General features: G+C 36.6%; 1 protein-coding gene across 1 annotated transcript in view; it reads right to left on the reverse strand.

The window, feature by feature from the left end:
• The window catches only part of TPK1 (thiamin pyrophosphokinase 1), a 358113-nt gene that overhangs the window by 213688 nt on the left and 121509 nt on the right, over positions 1-22916 (reverse strand). Inside the window, exon 4 of the mRNA XM_061198139.1 lies at positions 14662-14731. Within this exon, the coding sequence (XP_061054122.1) occupies positions 14662-14731 (70 nt within the window). The remainder of the gene's footprint in view (positions 1-14661; positions 14732-22916) is intronic.

Genomic DNA, 22916 nt, shown 5'->3' on the forward strand with positions numbered 1-22916 from the left:
GAACATACTTTATGAAATAGAAGAGTCATAACGAACAATGCCCCTGATTAAATTTAGTTGAAAACTGACTTCCTGTAGCTGCTCAAAATGATCTCACTCTGAAAATTTATTTTCACTTCATGCATGATCTGACAAACATAGCATCTTTACATACATATTTTCCCCCTCTTCCAATACCCCGAAATGATTCAGGAGCCATGCATGGATAACTTTGGGATCTCTGATTTATAGCATTTGATAACCAACAGACTAAAATATATTACTAAACTAATCCAATCAATAATACAAGATAAATATGTCCTCACAGTTTGTTGTGTAGGGTTCTTTAATACCAAGACTCCTATTATAAATTTTCTTTTAAATGTGCTAATCATTTTTACCTTCCATCATTTTTGATTCAAAGACTCAATAATGTTGACATGCTTACAGAGCTTAGTAATTTGACTTCATAAATACTTTTTAATAAAAACTTGCAAAGCAATGATTAAATATTGCTTACAGCTAGGCTTATAAGAATCAAGCAAAACCAAAGATCTTTGGTTTTTCTTAAGCAAAGTACATGTTTCCTCTTTATGCACGTTAAAGCATACTGAAAGTGCATTTTCAACTATGTCATGAAATGACTGAAAATAAATCCCAATCACTGAGAAAACTATACTCACAGGTAGACTGAAATCAATTGTCACATATATTGGAGGTTATTAAGATCACAATGTATGTTCAGACACTTGATACCAACTTACTCCACAACAGTTTTATATTTATATATGTTATTCCATAAAAGCCTATGATACTGAGCAAGCTTTTGCAGAATTTTCACTATGACAGAGAAAATAGAGGCCTTATAGATGAGTGTCTACTACTACTTACATAACCTCTGGGGTTGAAGTGACAACTTTGCAATTTTTGTTTGGTTCTAGCTAAAAGAACTAACATTCCTCCCAAAGAATGTGAAGAAATGATAACAAATTCCAACTAAAAAGGTAATTCTTAAGAATCAACTCCATCAACTGCATTATATGAATACACAAAATCGTGGTATACCCATATAACGGAACCCTACTCACCAGTGAAAAGGTACACAACAACATGATCAATCTCAAAAGCACTGGATAGGTTAAAAAGTCAGACAAAAGAAAACAAACCCTGTAATTCCATTTATCTGATATTCTAGAAGGCTGCAGGAGCCAGAGTATAAGGGATCAACTGCCAAGAAACAGGAAGGAAATTTGGGGGATGACGGACAAGTTTTCATCTTCCTGCGGTGGTGAATACAACTGTTAACCACTTCAAAACTAATTCAACTCTCTGTTTAAAATGAATTTTATTGTGTGAAATTATTCCTGAACAAAGCTGATTAAAAACAGAAAAGAATCAGAGAAGACAGACACTACATTCCATGATGCCAAACACAATATGATAAGCTCTTACAAGCTTTCTAACTAGTTATACAATTACTGCACACAGAATATTAACTATGAAAGAATTTATAGCTATTGCTTAAAATTACCTCATACGCTTCTGCAACTGTTCTATAATTCATCACACACTGTAGCTTTGAAGGGCCACCCTCCATTCTCTTGGCTTATCCAAGTCTAGAATGAACCACCCCAAAAAGTGATAACATTTCATCATCAAGAGTTCTCTGAATAGAGGGCAGACAGCAGAAGCAAGAAGAACTACAACCCTGCAGCCTGTGGAACGAAAACCACATTCACAGAAAGATAGACAAGATGAAAAGGCAGAGGGCTATGTACCAGACGAAGGAACAAAATAAAACCCCAGAAAAACAACTAAATGAAGTGGACATAGGCAACCTTCCAGAAAAAGAATTCAGAATAATGATAGTGAAGATGATCCAGGACCTCGGAAAAACGATGGAGGCAAAGATCGAGAAGATGCAAGAAATGTTTAACAAAGACCTAGAAGAATTAAAAAACAAACAAACAGAGATAAACAATACAATAACTGAAATGAAAACTACACTAGAAGAAATCAATAGCAGAATAACTGAGGCAGAAGAACGGATAAGTGACCAGGAAGACAGAATGGTGGAATTCACTGCTGCAGAACAGAATAAAGAAACAAGAATGAAAAGAAATGAAGACAGCCTAAAAGACCTCTGGGACAACATTAAAGGCAACAACATTCGCATTATAGGGGTCCCAGAAGGAGAAGACACAGAGAAAGGACCAGGGAAAATATTTGAAGAGATTATAGTTGAAAACTTCCCTAACATGGGAAAGGAAATAGCCACCCAAGTCCAGGAAGCACAGCGAGTCCCATACAGGATAAACCCAAGGAGAAACACACCAAGACACATAGTAATCAAATTGGCCAAAATTAAAGACAAAGAAAAATTATTGAAAGCAGCAAGGAAAAAACGACAAATAACATACAAGGGAACTCCCATAAGGTTAACAGCTGATTTCTCAGCAGAAACTCTACAAGCCGGAAGGGAGTGGCATGATATACTTAAAGTGATGAAAGGGAAGAATCTACAACCAAGATTACTCTACCCAGCAAGGATCTCAATCAGATTCGATGGAGAAATCAAAAGCTTTACAGACAAGCAAAAGCTAAGAGAATTCAGCACCACCAAACCAGCTCTACAACAAATGCTAAAGGAACGTCTCTAAGTGGGAAACACAAGAGAAGAAAAGGATCTACAAAAACAAACCCAAAACAATTAAGAAAATGGTCATAGGAACATACATATCAGTAATTACCTTAAACGTGAATGGATTAAATGCTCCAACCAAAAGACACAGGCTTGCTGAATGCATACAAAAACAAGACTCATATATATGCTGTCTACAAGAGACCCACTTCAGACCTAGGGACACACACAGACTGAAAGTGAGGGGATGGAAAAAGAGATTCCATGCAAATGGAAATCAAAAGAAAGCTGGAGTAGCTATACTCATATCAGAAAAAATAGACTTTAAAATAAAGAATGTTACAAGAGACAAGGAAGGACACTACATAATGATCAAGGGATCAATCCAAGAAGAAGATATAACAATTATAAATATATATGCACCCAACATAGGAGCACCTCAATACATAACGCAACTGCTAACAGCTATAAAAGAGGAAATCGACAGTAACACAATAATAGTGGGGGACTTTAACACCTCACTTACACCAATGGACAGATCATCCAAAATGAAAATATAATAAGGAAACAGAAGCTTTAAATGACACAACAGACCAGATAGATTTAATTGATATTTATAAGACATTACATCCAAAAACAGGAGATTACACTTTCTTCTCAAGTGCACACAGAACATTCTCCAGGATAGATCACATCTTGGGTCACAAATCAAGCCTCAGTAAATTTAAAAAAATTGAAATCATATCAAGCATCTTTTCTGACCACAACGCTATGAGATTAGAAATGAATTACAGGGAAAAAAAGGTAAAAAACACAAACACATGGAGGCTAAACAATACATTACTAAATAACCAAGAGATCACTGAAGAAATCAAAGAGGAAATCAAAAAATACCTAGAGACAAATGACAATGAAAACACGACAATCCAACACCTATGGAATGCAGCAAAAGCAGTTCTAAGAGGGAAGTTTATAGCTATACAAACCTACCTCAAGAAACAAGAAAAATCTCAAATAAACAATCTAACCTTACACCTAAAGGAACTAGAGAAAGAAGAACAAACAAAACCCAAAGTTAGCAGAAGGAAAGAAATCATAAAGATCAGAGCGGAAATAAATGAAACAAAACAATAGCAAAGATCAATAAAACTAAAAGCTGGTTCCTTGAGAAGATAAAGAAAATTGATAAACAATTAGCCAGACTCATCAAGAAAAAGAGGGAGAGGACTCAAATCAATAAAATTAGAAATGAAAAAGGAGACGTTACAACAGACACCGCAGAAATACAAAGCATCCTAAGAGACTACTATAAGCAACTCTATGCCAATAAAATGGACAACCTGGAAGAAATGGACAAATTCTTAGAAAGGTATAACTTTCCAAGACTGAACCAGGAAGAAATAGAAAATATGAACAGACCAATCACAAGTAATGAAATTGAAACTGTGATTAAAAATCTTCCAACAAACAAAAGTCCAGGACCAGATGGCTTCACAGGTAAATTCTATCAAACATTTAGAGAAGAGCTAACACCCATCCTTCTCAAACTCTTCCAAAAAATTGTAGAGGAAGGAACACTCCCAAACTCATGCTATGAGGCCACCATCACCCTGATACCAAAACCAGACAAAGATGAATAGAGATGCAAAAATCCTCAACGGAATACTAGCAAACAGAATCCAACAGCACATTAAAAGGATCATACACCATAATCAAGTGGGATTTATCCCAGGGGTGCAAGGATTCTTCAATATACGCAAATCAATCAATGTTATACACCATATTAACAAACTGAAGAATAAAAACCATATGATCATCTCAATGGATGCAGAAAAAGCTTCTGACAAAATTCAACACCCATTTATGATAAAAACTCTCCAGAAAGTGGGCATAGAGGGAACCTACCTCAACATAATAAAGGGCATATATGACAAACCCACAGCAAACATCATTCTCAAAGGTGAAAAACTGAAAACATTTCCTCTAAGATCAGGAACAAGACAAGGATGTCCACTCTCACCACTATTATTCAACATAGTTTTGGAAGTCCTAGCCACGGCAATCAGAGAAGAAAAAGAAATAAAAGGAATACAAATTGGAAAAGAAGAAGTAAAACTGTCACTGTTTGCAGATGACATGATACTATACATAGAGAATCCTAAAAATGCCACCAGAAAACTACTAGAGCTAATCAATGAATCTGGTAAAGTTGCAGGATACAAAATTAATGCACAGAAACCTCTTGCATTCCTATACACTAATGATGAAAAATTTGAAAGAGAAATTAAGGAAACACTCCCATTTACCACTGCAACAAAAAGAATAAAATACCTAGGAATAAAGCTACCTAGGGAGACAAAAGACCTGTATGCAGAAAACTATAAGACACTGATGAAAGAAATTAAAGATGATACCAAAAGATGGAGATACATACCATGTTCTTGGATTGGAAGAATCAATATTGTGAAAATGACTATACTACCTAAAGCAATCTAGAGATTCAATGCAATCTCTATCAAGTTACCAATGGCATTTTTTACGGAACTAGAACCAAAAATCTTAAAATTTGTATGGAGACACAAAAGACCCCGAATACCCAAAGCAGTCTTGAGGGAAAAAAACGGAGCTGGAAGAATCAGACTCCCTGACTTCAGACTATACTACAAAGCTACAGTAATCAAGAGAATATGGTACTGGCACAAACACAGAAACATAGATCAATGGAACAAGATAGAAAGCCCAGAGATAAACCCACGCACCTATGGTCAACTAATCTATGACAAAGGAGGCAAGGATATACAATGGTGAAAAGACAGTCTCTTCAATAAGTGGTGCTGGGAAAACTGGACAGCTACATGTAAAAGAATGAAATTAGAACACTCCCTAACACCATACACAGAAATAAACTCAAAATGGATTAGAGACCTGACTATTAAGACCGGACACTATAAAACTCTTAGCAGAAAACATAGGAAGAACACTCTTTGACATAAATCACAGCAAGATCTTTTTTGATCCATCTCCTAGAGTAATGGAAATAAAAACAAAAATAAACAAATGGGACCTAATGAAACTTAAAAGTTTTTGCACAGCAAAGGAAACTGTAAACAAGACAAAAAGACAACCCTCAAAATGGGAGAAAATATTCGCAAACAAATCAACGGACAAAGGATTACTCTCCAAAATATATAAACAGCTCATGCAGCTCAATATTAAAGAAACAAACAACCCAATCCAAAAATGGGTAGAAGACCTAAATAGCCATTTCTCCAAAGAAGACATACAGATGGCCAAGAGGCACATGAAAAGCTGCTCAACATCACTAATTATTAGAGAAATGCAAATCAAAACTACAATGAGGTATCACCTCACACCAGTTAGAATGGGCATCATCAGAAAATCTACAAACAACAAATGCTGGAGAGGGTGTGGAGAAAAGGGAACCCTCTTACACCGTTGGTGGGAATGTAAATTGATACAGCCACTATGGAGAACAGTATGGAGGTTCCTTAAAAAACTAAAAATAGAATTACCATATGATCCAGAAATCCCACTACTGGGCAGATACCCAGAGAAAACCATAATTCAAAAAGACACATGCACTCCAATGTTCATTGCAGCACTATTTACAATAGCCGGGTCATGGAAGCAAACTAAATGCCCATCGACAGATGAATGGATAAAGAAGTTGGGGTAAATATATACAATGGAATATTAGCCATAAAAAGGAATGAAACTGGGTCATTTGTTGAGACGTGGATGGATCTAGAGACTGTCATACAGGGTGAAGTAAGTCAGAAAGAGAAAAACAAATATCGTATATTAACGCACGTATGTGGAACGTAGAAAAATGGTACAGATGAACAGGTTTGCAGGGCAGAAGTTGAGCCACAGATGTAGAGAACAAACGTATGGACACCAAGAGGGGAAAGCCACAGGGGGGTGGGGATGGTGGTGTGGTGAATTGGGCGATTGGGATTGACATGTATACACTGATGTGTATAAAATTGATGACTAATAAGAACCTGCTGTATAAAAAAATAAAATTTAATTTAAAAATTTTTTTAAAAAAAAGAATTCTCTGAATAATCCAGAAGATAGATCTCTCCCTCAAATGTCACTTTTCAAGAAACTACAGCCCAAGGAGGTGAAATTACTTGCAAAACATCTCACAGTAATGAAGTCACAGAATTGGATTCTGAATGCTGACCTAACTAATAAGTCCATGCACACTCTCACTACACAATTCCCATTCTAGACGCCATGGCTACCTGCCTGCAAAGAACGGGACTGAGAGCACAAATTGTTAAAGTTACTCATATGTAGACAGACAAGTCATTGATTCCTTCATGGGTGTGTCAGATAACTTGCTTCCAGATGCCTGGTTTAATTATATTGATAAAGGCTTTAGAAGCTAATTTGTAAGAAGAGCTAGCCTCCCACTTGATTCAGTTATTTAAATTATACTTTGAAAGTGGTTTAGCTGGGGCACAGTTAGCTTTAGAAAGAGAGTTACAATAGTCATCCTTTATTCCCACTCGGTTACTCTGAAAAGTGGTACTAAAACCGAGTCCCCCTAAAACCCAGTTTCTCTGCTCAGTTTATTATTAACCTCTCTATCCAAAACCTGATTCCTTTTCTTGTCCCACCCCTGTTCCCCTCAGGATTGATGAGTATCAAAGAAAAGTGGGGACTGAAACTGAGCAAGGACCCTGCAGGGCTCTCCCAGGTACAAAAGCCCCTCTGTGTCCCCCATTTCTTGTTTGTAGAAAAGGGCTGTAGTCTCGGAGGCCTTCCCTGAGTTCCAAAGTGGTAACTAATTAGCAAAGTGAGGGAATGCAGAAACAAAGGAAAAGCAGTCAAGAAACAATAGTGTAGCTATAACACAGAGTCCTAGCTCCTCCTCAAGGGATATCCATAACAACCTGATGCAAATCTTTGCGTTGTTCTACAGGAAATAAGACTTCTGCCAACCCAGGTGGAGGATGGTGACTACTTGCTGACCACAAGCACTGGGCCCCAGGTTGGTTGGAACCAGAAGGTTGATGATTAAGATTCCTGAAACATCATCCTATTACCTCACCACCAACCAATCAGAAGAAAGGCATGCCTGTGTAGCCCTCACCCCAAGGGTCGACTTTAAAAACCCTTCCCTGAAAGCCATCGGGGAATTCAAGTCTTTTTAGCATGAGCTATCCATTCTCCTTGCTTGGCACCCTGAATAAACGCTGTACTTTCGTTCACCACAACCTTGTGTCAGCGGTTTGGCTTTGCTGTATGGCGGGCAAGTGGACCCAGGTTTGGTTTGGTAACAGTTCTAATCTGTGATGAGAAAGTTGCAAGAATATACAAAGCTAGAAAGTCTGAAATCTTAACTGTGAGAAAATTAATGGAGAGGCATAAGAAATCAAGAATGAATCTTGCTTTTCTATTTAAGCACCCAGGTCATCCTCATCCTACCCCTTATTAATCCGTGTTTCATTGAATGGTCATTTGTATGAATTCAGGGAATTTTTGTTGGGTGCTAATCTTTTAAATGAAAGAGAAGACCAACTCCTAACCAACTAAGCTCAAATAGAACATTGTTTATATAAAAATAATCTTCTTTAGGACTTCCCAGTCAGGATGCTATATTCATCAATTACTGTGAGAAAACTAATCTAAAAACAACACTTCCCCCATTTCAAATTCCTACACACTAATGACACCAAAATTGATATCCATGTCTCAGACTATTATGCTGTGAGTTTCAGATTCTCAAAGTCCCACAGAATCACAATTTAAAAAGAAAACCTCTCACATTTAGCATCAAAATGCCAATAAATTCAAAGGCAAGGACCTTAGTTTCATGATAAAAGAGTCATTTAAGTAGGAATTAGAATACAATGTACAAATGTAAAATAGATAGCTAGTGGGAAGCATCCGCATAGCACAGGGAGATCAGCTCAGTGCTTTGTGACCACCTGGAGGGGTGGGATAGGGAGGGTGGGAGGGAGACACAATAGGGAAGGGATATGGGGATATATATACACATAGAGCTGATTCACTTTGTTATACAGCAGAAACTAACACAACAATGTAAAGCAATTATACTTCAATAAAAATGTTAAAAAAATAATTAAAAAAATAAAATATTACATAAAAAAAGAATACAGTGTCATATAAGACATTCTGGAAATAAGTGGGACATATTACTATTCATGATTTCAGACAAAAAATGGATAATCTTTTTAGATACATTTATGGTTTATACATGCTAATAATATTAAAATATATATTTATATTAATATATATCCCTGAAGTTTCTTCTCTAGTATCAAGATACTTCTAGTACCTGATACTGTATCTTAGAAACCCCTGGCTGTAAAAAAAAAAAAAAAAAGCTTCGTCTTTGTGACATTTCTGCCAAGATATCAAAGAAAAATCATTAATTCAATAAATTCTTGGATGCTCATTAGTGTGTACTGGATATTATAAGGCACATAAAGAAGATTAATTATGATCACTGCCTTCCAGTTCACCACCTAATGAGGGAGATAAGATACATCTACACATAGCTAAATCACAAGATAAAACGAGAAGGTAAATAATTACAAAGTATTATGCAAAGTTAAAGGACAATAGATCACTAGACATTTACAACCTGGTAAAAGATATATGTCTTTACAGCTCTAAATCAAGGTAAAATGTGAATATAACATTGTAAATTTAAAACTATTACAAGATGTAAGAGACGTCCAAGTCCCATCGGGCTGGAAGGAGAGGGAGCCCTCATGGGGCAGACAGCATTTCATTGAGCACAGCTGCATGGATAGTTTTACTACAAAAAACAAAACAAAAAAACACTAGCATATGCTACTAAAACCATCTGAACATCAGTACAGCAAAGGATCTATAAGCTCTGACCAATCAGAATGGACTGCCAGACAATCAGAATGGATTATGGGTGGTACCAATGTGAACAAGCTGAAGATCAGCCTGAGAAAGGGCCCTGGGCACAGGCAGTGAGGAGAAAGGACTTGGGAGAAGACAAGGCACGGCTGACAACATCAGCAAAAGCCACACCCTGATTCTCACCATAATGAGTTTAGATTTTATCCAGGAGACAAAGGAGAACCGCTGCACCTCTCCCCAGTAACCTCTCTCTCACACACACACACACACACACACACACACACACACACACACACACACACACACAAAAACACAACACACTCTGGGGCCCTAACTAACCTTTTACACTCCATTAGGATCCTCAGAATATTTTCTAACACCCCCATTCTAGTTTAATGGTCCACACCCATGCTTTCCTTTGTCATAGAACCCATCACACAGAACTAGAGCTTTTGCATTATGTGCTTTATAATCTACCACACTGAGTGCTAATTTCCTCTTTACTTCTATTATACTGTAAGTTTCTTGGGGGCAGGAACTATATTTTATTTATTTATATATTCACAGTAACCATCAAAATATCTAACTGCAAAAGGAATTCGATGAATGCTTGGATGAATGAATGAATGAATGAATGAATCACAAGTTAAATGCTACATTCTTATTTCTGCCATTGGGTTATTCTAGAGAGATTGTATCTCATTCCAAAGCTTTCTCCTTTTTTTTAGTCAGTTTACCTTAACTAGATTCTAATAGAACAGGGTTTAAAAATGCTTACCTACCTTTAAAGGCATTATTTTTTAAATGATCAATATAAATTATTTCTCCCATATTGTCAGACTACTTATGTTGTATCATCGATTTTGTGACTGTTTCTGTACAATTCTTATTCTCTTGTACTTGATTCCATTACTTCCTTCATCTCTTACCATAATTAGTGTGACTATAATTCTCCCTTAAGAACCTCCAGCAATGTTTCTTCATCTTTTTTTCAGATTCAGAGAGCTATGGAGTCTTTATCCCAAAAAATGTCCATCCACTCAAAATTCAATATATTATGATTCTATTTCATAAAGCCCCAAAGTAACACTAATTAGGTCAGACAGTAGTTTCCTCTGCGGGGAGCTGGTGATGGCAGGGAGCAGGATGAAGGCTTCGGCAATGCCGGGGTAATACTCTACTTATTGATCTCAGTACTGTTTACATTGCTGTGCTCCCCTTTGTGAAAATTCATTGAGCTGTATCATTATAACTTGTGCACTTCTCTGTCTGTTTGTTTTTTAATATTCATTACGGTGGAAAACATTGGTAATTACTGTCATAGTTGACAACTTTCCGGACCCTGGTTAAAAACTGACTAGAGCAACAACTGTTCTTCTCTTACAGTATCTGTTAAAGATGCAGAAAAAGGAGTAACTTGGGGCGAGGAAGGAGAGCAATGGTGGTTGGGGGCAGGGCGGGGAGTGCATAACCCTCCCATCATCACTTTTATTTACCTAGTACACGCAAATAACAATCGTGCAATATTCTTTGCTGTGGACAGTTCACACTTTTCTAATCTAATACAGTGTCAATAAAATCATCGCTAGAAAAACAAAACAAACCTCCAACGCCTATCAGTGATGAGCAAGAAAAAAATCTGCTCCATAAAATCTTCCTAGCAAATCTTACCCTGCTTCTCTTCTATTTTTTCACCCTCATCTCTGTATCCTGTGATTATCCTGATCATGGGGCCAGGCTTCTCCATCCTGGTTCTGACCAACGGGTTTTACCTACTTGGGAGAAGACAGGAGGCAGATGTTGTGAGCCCACCAATGGACTTTTTCATCACAGACCACTACCAGAATATAAACATGAGACTTGAGTCCGTATCAGCTGGAGCTGTAGAATTGGAGGTATTAGCCCACACATCTGATACCCAAACTTACTACCCCACATTTCCAAAAACAGACATCTGGGGTTAGGAAGACAGTCAGTTAAGAGTACAGGAGTACAGTACAAAGACTGAGTCTTCATAAAATGTCTTCCTCTTTAATCTCAAGTCCACAACCACAGCTAGGATCCAAATATCATTGGCGGCACCCATTCTATGTCTCCTTGACTGGGTCTTCACCCTGCCTCAGTTTGATGTACAGACTGAACACACACCTGAATCAGAACCTATCAGCTCTCAGAGCAGAGGTAATCTAGTTATTGAAAATACACAGGTCATCAATCAAAGTCACTCAAAACCTTACGATGAGAGAGAACAGAGTAACTGTAATCAAGTATTTATTAACAAATATTTTTTGAGTGTCTAATATTCTCAGGCAATTTTCTAGGCACAAGGGACTTTACATTCATTGAGCTTACATTCACTTGAGCAAGAAAAATTAGTCATATTTTCTGAACTCCAAATGGCAGAACTCAATGCAACTCTTTGCTACTTAGGAAAAAATAACATAATTTTTTTTTTTTTTTTTTTTTGGCTGCACTGGGTCTTTGTTGCTACGCACAGGCTTTCTCTAGTTGCAGCAAGCAGGGGCTACTCTTCATTTCAGTGCGCGGGCTTCTCATTGCGGTGGCTTCTCTTGTTGCGGAGCATGGGCCCTAGGGTGCTTGGGCTTCAGGAGTTGCAGCACACAACCTCAGTAGTTGTGGCTCACGGGCTCTAGAGCACAGGCTCAGTAGTTGTGGCGCACGGGTTTAGTTGCTCCACAGCATGTGGGATCTTCCTGGACTAGGGATCGAACCCGTGTCCCCTACATTGGCAGGCGGATTCTTAACCACTGCACCACCAAAGACGTCCCAATAACAAATAATTTTTATTTTTTTCTTTTTGTTTCTCCCAGCTCACTAGCATATACTCAAATCATCATGAATTGTTTTCACAATAAACAAAAACATTAAGGGCCTCTTTATTTAAAAAAAAAAAAAAACACCTGGTAAATGGAGAGAGGTGACTTTCAAAGTAGAAACAAAGACAAACATTTGTGAAAGATGTAGAAGACTGAATGCATTCGGTACAGGATCAGACGTAAGGTCACCACTGAATTTTGCTTCAGCGCTATCCCTCGGCAAACCCTGCTCCTCTGTTACTGCCTACATCAACCTTCCTTCTTTCCATTCCTAATGTGTAAAGATCTCACTTTCTCTTCAACTGGAGATGATTCTCTACATATTCATGTTTTATTGCATAATTATAAGGTATTACATTGTAGATTAGCACACTGAATAAATAAAATAATAAGAACAGCGAAGCAGTGGTCCACAACCCTAACTTGGCTTTTCAAAACTCATGAATATTTTTTCCATTTCCATTGTAAAGCCTTTCTGTTAAAAATACAGTTAATAGGAACCATGTTTAGTCACCTATGTCCAATTAGTTTAACTGGGTAGGGTTTGGATTTAATGAGATTTATTCCAAGACTTTAATTCCCACATGAAGCAGTTAGCTTCACTCATCTCCCTATTAGGGACTCTATCTTCACCCCAGCCAGCCACGTCCCTAAGCATCAGACTATGCATCACGGTAAACATGTTATTACAACTCGAAAATCAACAACAAATACATTTTCTTCTTAAACATCTTCATATACGGACAAATGGATGCTAGATAAATCATATAAATCTTCTTGGAAGATTTCCGTAAGATTACTTATAAATGTGTTAAGAAATATAAGAAATGATTATTTCGAAATGTGGGCAAAAATAATGGCACCCATTCCCAAATCTGGCGATGTACATTGCTTTCAAATGTGAGTAAACGTGTTGGATGTTATATTTCTTACTAGTGGCCAGCCCAATCCAATAAAATTAATCAGTACAGAAATCTATTTTTTCATAGGCATTCTAGATGGTTCTTATGATCAAGGAAGAGTTGGGAAGTACTGTGTTAATACCCTTTCGCAGCTCTGGTTCATATAATTATGTTCATGAGCTACGCCCACCATAAAGAGAAAAAGCACTCAGTACCAGGTTGCTGGCCAGTAAGCAGACTATAGGCATGAAACAAACAGCCCCCAATTCATATCTTGCCCACATGGCCATTATGCTCCTCTCTGAAGCAACTGGCCCAGACACTTCTATACACATACTTGAGTATTTTTTCACACACTGTCCACGTCAAGTCTTCGAGAATACAGTCAGAGGAATCCATAAAGTTTAAAAATAAAGACGCACAAAATGTTAAGAATTTAAATTGTCTTCCTAGCTGTCACTGTGGCTATATTCTTTGATAATGCATCCAGACATGCCCAATCTCATGCCTTCCTCCTATGGGCAACCAGCTGCTTTCAAAAAAACTGCTCCAATATTAAAAATGTGAAGTAAAAATTTTGATGCCATAAAGATGTATTTTACATCATTTCAAAATACATGTATTTAATTCACACCTACAGTATGCTGCATCAAATATTTTTATTTTTTGCAGCAAGGAGGTGATTTCTCAAACTATAAATATTTCAGTACATTTAATAACACATATGGTAGAAGTAGAAGTAAATTTCATAGCTAGTCTACTTATATCTAGACTATAAATTCTTGTGTTTGCCAAGAGGATGAACTATACACATGCTGGCAATGAGCTAGATTTAAACCGTGCTTTCATCAAACGTATTCTCACATCTAAAAATAGCTCACCATGCAAAGATCAGGAAAACCAGAGAGCAGATAACAAATCATTAAGAAATAAATTATTTATCTCTTAAAAATATATGTGTGCATAACTCAGAAGTAAGTTAAATTATACTGAGTTTTACTCAATGCTAATATAAAAATCTTGAACCTTCTACAGCAGTATATATCTTTTATATGAGATCAGTTTGTATTCCTTTAAACTGTTTGAATAAAAACTCAAATTACCATTATTTTAGTCAATGTTCAAAGTCCTCACAAATATCGATATTTGATAATGCTACTTAATGAGACTTTGAAATAGTAGAATTTTTTTTTTGTTTTTAAATAAGAATAAGATTGGCCTATTTCTACTAGCAGATACCATTCAAAGCAAAGAAATAATACAACATGGTTAAGCAGGTCTCTCCCTGAGGTGGTTTTCTGTAAAAAGAATCTGAAGGAAAATGAACAGTCACCATTTACTAAGAAGAGGAAAAAACAAGCTCAAGAGCAGAACTGATATAACAGACACTGGCTGAAAGAAAGCATACCTTTCCCTCTCTCCTTCCGTGATGTCATATAAGCGGTTGGCACCTCCATCAGCACAGGCTCTTAAAAGAGCTGCAAAAAGAAAAAAACAAAGAATATTTCAATATAGGAAGCTTAGAGCAGTATCTTTCAAAGGATGAACGTTAAAAGGCACTCAGACACACACACACACACACACACTCACACACTCACACTCATGCTCCCCTCCTTGGATCATTTCACATTCAGCCAGTGACACTGCTGGTACTAAAAACGATCCTACACATCACACACACAAGCGAGACAGAATCACCTAAGACAAAGTGTATTTCCTTTTTCCATCTTTTCCAATTCCCCTTATTAAATAAAGGAGAAGACTGTATATGATGTCTTCAGTAACTCTTAAAGCTTGTTTTTCCTTCTTTATAACAGAAGGTAGGCCTCGGGCTCAAAAACAGGTAACAGGACATAGCTTATGACTTTGCTCCCTTATTTATTTTATTTATTTATTTATTTATTTTTGGCTGCGTTGGGTCTTCATTGCTGCCCGCGGGCTTTCTCTCGTTGCAGCGTGCGGGCTTCTTATTGTGGTGGCTTCTCTTGTTGTGGAGCATGGGCTCTAGGTGCGCGGGCTTCAGTAGTTGCGGCACGCGGACTCAGTAGTTGTGGCTTGTGGGCTCTAGAGTGCAGGGTCAGTAGTTGCGGCACACTGGCTTAGTTGCTCTGCGGCATGTGGGATCTTCCCGGACCAGGGATCGAACCCGTGTCCCCTGCATTGGCAGGCGGATTCTTAACCACTGCCCACCAGGCAATTCCCTTGCTCCCTTATTTTACTAATTTTTATAGAAAATTTCTATTTATGGCAGGTATTAAGGGTTTCCATATTTTACTGTGATATGAAAGATTTCTTTTAAAAATAAATCATAAGCATAACATCATAAGTTTATTTTAAAGTATGAAGTAACTAATAATCTAGATATATGTGACTGTAAAAATTGAGAAGTTGGTACAAAATTGACTGAAACTTGGGAAGCACTAAGATAATCAGATAAGGCAAAAGAGCCCCAGCTGCCTCTCTAACTGGGCCTTTTTATCTCTTGGCTTACCGTGCTTTTCCCCTAGTATCACCCTAGGATTTGATGCTGCTGGTCAATCATTCCTTGAAATTTTCTTAGTCCATGGTCTACTATTTTTGTCATTGTTACTTCTCTAATTTCTAGTTTTCCTAGAAATGGTCAGTATCTTAGCATCAATTCATCCCTTTATTTTAAAAAAAATATATCCTTTACCTAATAGTTTCAAATCAAACTTTTTTTTTTTTAAATCCTGGGCGATATAAGAGTGAATGCTGAGATGTCTAAGATTCTAATTCCTCACCCTGAACAGACCAAAGCCTTGCCTCTGTCCCCACATAGCTGTTAAAACCAATCATTAGGTCATAAAAATCAGCAAAGACCTTGGACACCAGCAGTTTCAGAAGAAATAAACTATAGTCAGCCCTCCATATCCAAAGGTTTCAAATTTGGTCCCCTGTTGAATCTGTGGAAGGGGGCTGAATTCCTGTATTGCACCGTTTTATATTAGTGACTTGAGCATCTGCGGATTTTGGTATCTCAGGGGCTCCTGGAACCAATCTCCCACGGATACCGAGAGACAACTGTATTTTTTTGAGCTACTTCTTCATTTTATTGTACTTATGAAATCACCTTCCCTTTTTGCAAATTTAGCTACACATTTAAAAGAGTGTTTATAAAATCTACCTCCAAATTTCTAGGTGTTTAATAACAGGTGGAATATTGGAAAAGATAGCTAATTGACCGTACTGGCATGAGTAAAGGTCCCAAAGAATTTTCCACTAATCAATATATACGGGAAATAGTTTTTTGTGTCCTATATTATATTAGAAATAACACAGAGGCCAAGTGGGAAAAAAAAAAAATTCCTTTTTTTGCTTCAGCTTCTTCATCTGTAAATGGTAATAGTATCACCTCTGACAGAGTTATTAAGCAATTAATGACTTAATAATTATAATAGTGCTCATCACAATACTGGAACATAGTAAGCATTCAACAGACTAAAGCATTCATTAGTCCTCTTCCTCCATTCCTGTTAGAATGAAAATAAAGTCTAAAAAGCATTGTTTTTCTAGAAAAGAAAAGCCTAAGGTCCTTAAAAAGTGCAAAACAAAAATAAGAGTTTTTACAAGATATCTAAGACGGACATCTCATTTTACCAATTACCAACAACACATATTTCCCTTTAAGGAAAGGGACCCAAATTCAAATTATACCACAAACATAACCTGCAGAAGATCACAAAATATTCTGCATATTTCCTAAATACCAAAAACTAAAAGTTCAAAAACATCAAAAGCTAAATGGAGAGATAATCTCACATACAAAAGATGCTGTAGAACAAATGAATAGGGAGATGGAAAAGACTGATAAATAGAAACAGATGGTAAACTATCAGTAATTACCCTCAGAGTATATAAAACATTTCCCTGTAAACAAAATTAACAAGCCTATTGTATCTTTTTATGTAAGATCTTTTTATGTAAAATTGATTCACTGAAGTAAAATGAAAATCTAGAAGTAGTGGCCAAGGATTATCAAATAGAATGACTTGTCATGTTTTCGCACTACATCATTTTACAAATATCAGTTGAATTCAACATTTATACCTATTATGTGGCCCGCCCTAAACAGAATAGAAAGATGAATAACAGAAAGAACTAGTTCTCCAGACTCACACTATTGTGGAAAAAGGAGAAAGAGAAGCACATACATACGTTGCACTGTAGACGCCGATGAGGGCTATGACAGAAGCAATGAAACACGATGGGAGGACTGGGACAGGAGAGGTTAATTTCAGTGGACAAATCTGTAAAACTGTGTATTATTAACTCTAGTTCAGCTAAAATCAGTGTTACTTTGATAATCCAAAATTGTTTTCTCCTGCCTGTTATTTCTCACACCCAGACTTAAATTGGTATTTTCAGAGCAGTTTAATAAAAGAGAAATACCTAAGTCTTAGGAAGTAAACTTGTCCACGTCTATTCCTGTTTTAAATGGCTAAAAGAGTTAAAATAACCGTGATGAAATCTGTGGACCACTCTTTCATTACCTAGAAGCTGGGATTGGGGTGCAATCCATCTGAAAGAAAAAACAAGCTCCAGTCTGTCCCTAAAACTATTTTGTTTTGTTGTCAATAAAGCTTAACAAAAAAGATATACTCTACCACTTTTAAATCTTATTAATGAAATATTTTCCATGTACTTAAATAAAACTGCATTTGGAAGACAAAATTTCAAGCATGTATTACATAATGTTGGCATGAATTCATTGGTAGCAATTTGAAAGCTGAGTAAACAAATCACTATTAATGAAAGTGACCAACTAAAAAAATCAGTAGTAGAGGACACTCTCAAATAAGATATTTTTGATAAATCACGAATCAGCCTCAAAAATATATTCACTCCATCATCATTTAAATTGTCCCAAGCTTTAATGAAAAGAAGTTACTGCATGAGTTATCTTTAATGTAAAAATGTCACTGGCTCATACAGCAAAATTTTTGCAGATTTATCAAATACTACAGTTTCAACGGTTGAATAGTTATTTACTATGCATCAGGCTGATAAACAGCTGAAGACTAAAATACATTAAAATCTCTACATCAACTTTATATATTGGTACTACCAATAAGCATACTAAATACATCTTAAACTAATATTTTTTTTTAACCTGGCATAAGTTACTGTTACTGACAAATAATGAAGAGCTCCACTCACAGTCAGAGGTTAATTGGTTAGTTCATTAATTTCTGTTGAATAAAGTTGGACAGAAATGATTCGATTTTCTGAAAAGTAGACTATTATATTGGTTCCAAGTATTAAGATGTAAGAAAAATAAAGTAAAATCAAAGAAACATTTTTCAGTGTCAGTCAACTGAAAGAACACTAGATATAAAGGATTTAGATTCCAATCTGGATCAGCCACTTATTAGTACTATGACTGAGCTATTCCCAAGTGTGCTGATTCCAATGCAAAACAGAGTATTATATATATTTTACCAAGCTCACAAAATTTTTCAGGAACTGGAGAGAGACAACAAAGATAAAACCAGAAGGAAGTAGCATGGGGAAACATATTCTCTTACATGCTGTTGATAAAATTATAATTTTGAGAGACAGTTTGGCAGATTTCTAAAAATTTCAATGTGTATGTCCTTTGATCCAGAAATGCTATGTAGCCTCTATAAAACTTGCCCAAATTCACAAGGGCGTATGTACAAGGATAGTCACTGTGATATTATGTGTAATTCTGAAAAAGCTGTTAGCAAACTTAAATGGTCATCACTTGAATATTGGTAAAATATATCAAGGCCCTTGTATGGAACCATTAAAAAAAAAAAAAAAGTAGCTCTTATATGTATTTATATGTTATCTCTCGTAAGATATACTGTTATTTAAAACTTTAACTTTTGGTCAAATCTTCCTTGCAACAGCAACTCAGAGAATATACAGAAGTATGCCTAATTCAATAAAACTAAGAATTGTACCAAGGTTACTACGTCAAGAATGCTTATCCAAGTACTCAGTGATCAGCGCTGATGAGATGCACCCACACTGGAGAAAGGACACTAGACCTGCACCCCGAGGAAGCTCATAACAACTGCAAGGCATCACCGCTCAAGAGACCCAAGAATCAATGTCTTCCCTGGTCAGAAGCATACCAAACAAGGAGCGACCAGAATGTTTGAAAGTCACTCCTGGGAAGTAACTAGACGTTCACTATTTTTGTTAACAATCAATATTTATTACCTGTCTTGAACTCTTCCTTAAAGCTAAGTAAACTTGGTGTTGGGTAAAGCCTATCATGTCTTCTTAGTTTGCTAATCCAAGCCCGAGACCACTTCTGTATTGCACACAATGAACTCTTTAACCTTGATTATTTATAAGGAATAGGCATGGGATCATGGAAGACACTTTTTCACTCTTACATTAAACACTGTGCTGCTAAAAATATTTTTACAAGAAATATGAATTATATTGTAATTACAATTTTAAAACCAATAATAGTAACTAAAAAGGAAAATACACATAAGGTAACAAGAATAATCTCAGATCCAATCCCATTATTAGGAGAAGGAATCAAATATTTTGACAGACTTGGTCAGGATTGAGTTGAAGGTACCTACATTAATCTGGAGGAAAGCAAAGATCCAGAATCTTATGTAGAAGGTGTCTTACAGAATTCCTGGACAGCTAAATACCTCCTGTTAGCCAGATCCTGTTTACTCCTAACACAGGTCCTTCTTCCCTAGTACTCCAAAGATATAATTAGTCTTTGTGTACCTGAAATCAATCTAGTCTATTGCTATTACTGGTTTAAGCCAGGATTCTCTCCCTGCCTTAGAAACAATAGTAAACCACGTAATTCCCAACTTCTATTCTTCTACCCATATGAGCTAGTGTGGCTGGAAAAAAAAAAGGGGGGGGGGGTACCTTCTGGACTAGCCTCAGAAATAGTCTACCAACAAGTACACATTCTTTATTAAGAAGTGATAATCACTTATTAAACATGTGAGGACAAACACAACTACTCCGATATCAGAAAGTTCACTATCAGGCATTACAGAGGATAAGTGGTTTGTCTTTTATTTTATTTTTATTGCAGTAAGAACACGTAACATGAGATCTACCCTGTTAAAATTTAAGTGAATAATACAGCGTCATTAACTACAGGCACAACATTGTAGAGCAGATCTCTAGAACGTAATCATCTTGCGTAACTGAAACTTGACTTCTGTTGAACAGTGTAACTCCCCATCTGCCCCTGCCCCGAGCCCATGGCCACCACTGTTCTATCCTCTGCTTCTCTGAGTTTAACTGTTTTAAATTTCACATATAAGGGGAATCATGAAATAATCTGTTTTTCTGGGACTGGCTTCTTTCATATTGTATAATGTCCTTCAGTTTCTGCCATGTTGTTGCATATTGCTAGATTTCCTTCCTTTTTAAGGCTGAATAATATTCCATTATCTGTATATTCCACGTTTCCATTCATCCATCAATGGACATTTAGGTTATTTCCAGATCTTGGCTATCTTGAACAGTGCTGCGGTGAACGTGGAAGTGCAGCTGTATCTTTAAGCATCTAACTTCGATTCTTTTGAATAAACAGCCAGAAGTGGGATTGCTGAGTCATATGGTAGTTCTATTTTAACTTTTTATACTCTTTCTCATAGCGGCTGCAGTTTTGCATTCCTACCAACAGCAAAGTAAGGTTTGAGTTTCTCCACCTCCTCATGAATACCTGCTGTCTGTCTTTTTTTTTTTTTTTGATAATAGCCAAACTGAGAGGTTTGACGAGGTATCTCATTATGGTTTTGATTTGCATTTCCCTAACGATTAGTAACGTTGAGCATCTTTTCATATACCTGTTGGCCATTTGCAGGTCTTCTTTGAAGAAATGTCTATTCAGTTCCTTATCCAATTTTTAATTGGGTTATTTGATTTTTTTTCTGGATACTGAGTTGTTGGAGATACTTACATTTTTTGGAAATTAATCCCCTATTATATATAAGGCTTGCAAATATTTTCTCCCATTCTGTAGATTGCCTTTTCACTCTTGCTCATTTCCTCTGCTGTACAGAAGCTTTTTAGTTTGATATGGCCCTATTTGTCTAATTTTGCTTTGTTTGTTTTTTGACATCATGTCTATGCAATCATTGCCAAGACCAGTGTCCAGAAGCTTTTCCCCTATGTTTCCTTCTAGGAGTTTTACACTTTCAGGTCTTACATTTAAGTCTTTAATCCATTTTGCAGTGAAGATAAGTGTTTTTAACCAATTTTCATCACTAGGGACAATGCTAATATAAAGCCGTACTTCATATTTTATACTTACAGCAGCCAAGAAGGTCTAAATCAATTAATTCTTCCAGAAATATCTCTTGCTTAAAAACATTGACCTATAAGTAGTCTCTGCCGTGTTAAAACCTCAACCCATATCATGAAGCCTAATAAGAAATATATTTTATATAAGGACTCATGGAAGGTTTCCTTTAATGAACTATCATCCCTAAACACATTTAGGTGTTCACTTTTAGTATTTCTTAAATACTTCATAAAAAAACAGAATGTCTGTTTAGGATATTTCTGTGATTTAAAAGAGAAGTTATAGGATCTTCCTTGGAGACCTTCACAAGTGGGGAGTGTTAAGTATATTGGTCAACGATAAAAACAAGGGAAAAAGACATCTAAGATACTATCAACTATATATACAGTAATAAAGGTATTGATTTTTACATTTACACAATTTTAAGCACAAGAAGTGGTTACAGTGGTACTCCTGCAGAAGAGGACAGGGTTAGGACAAAGATTTACTTTTTGCAAAACTAATTTTCTTCAAGGGAACGCTGCTCTTGCACTCACAGCCCATAAGTGGCGTTAAATCTACACCCAAATTCAGATTTGGCACATGGCTCAGTTCATGCTGTTACATCTCCTGCCTGGGGGGACTGATTCAGAGACAGAGGTGTGATCCAATCAAAGGTAATGAAACCTAGGGAGACTTCCCAGGTTCCCTTTTCTGCTGTCCTGCCACCTGAGAGACTGTAAGCTTGGATCTATGATGGGCTATCATATCAGCCCAGAGCATGGGGCCAATACAGGAAGGTAAAACTAGGAGACAAGAGTACTGTTTGAGTTCCCATAGTCCTAGCAATAGCCTTTTTAATTATTGGGTTGGTCAAAAAGTTTGTTCAGGTTTTTCCGTAAGACGTTATGGAAAAACCCAAACGAACTTTTTGGCCAATCCTATACATGAGCTAACAAGTTCCCTTCTTTGGCTCAGGCCAGTTTGAGTTGGGTTCTCTGTCATTTGAAACTGAAGGAGCCTTAACTAATCCAAATATTAATTTCTACTTCAAAGACACAGAATCTTCCTCTTGGTTGGAGAATACTACCTTATTATGCCTCAAGTCTATACTGCATCAAGGCCTTAAAAGGAGGTATATATTTTTGTAGGTAGTTGGCTTAGTATGTGTATACACTCTCACCTGCAAAGCCTTGATTATGATCCAAATTAGTCAGTCTGTAGACATGGTTAACAGACGGATTAGCATGCTTTCCCTATGGAGATGTTATTTCATGGGGAAAAACTTTCATTCAAAGCCTTTCATGGAAATACGTGCTCTCTGAAAGAGAGAGCAACAATTTACTTTGCTCACAGGAGTACCAAGATGCGTAATTAATTGCTGTTTAGATAACTCT

Source organism: Eubalaena glacialis, chromosome 8, assembly GCF_028564815.1.
Source record: "Eubalaena glacialis isolate mEubGla1 chromosome 8, mEubGla1.1.hap2.+ XY, whole genome shotgun sequence".
Lineage (NCBI taxonomy): Eukaryota > Metazoa > Chordata > Mammalia > Artiodactyla > Balaenidae > Eubalaena > Eubalaena glacialis.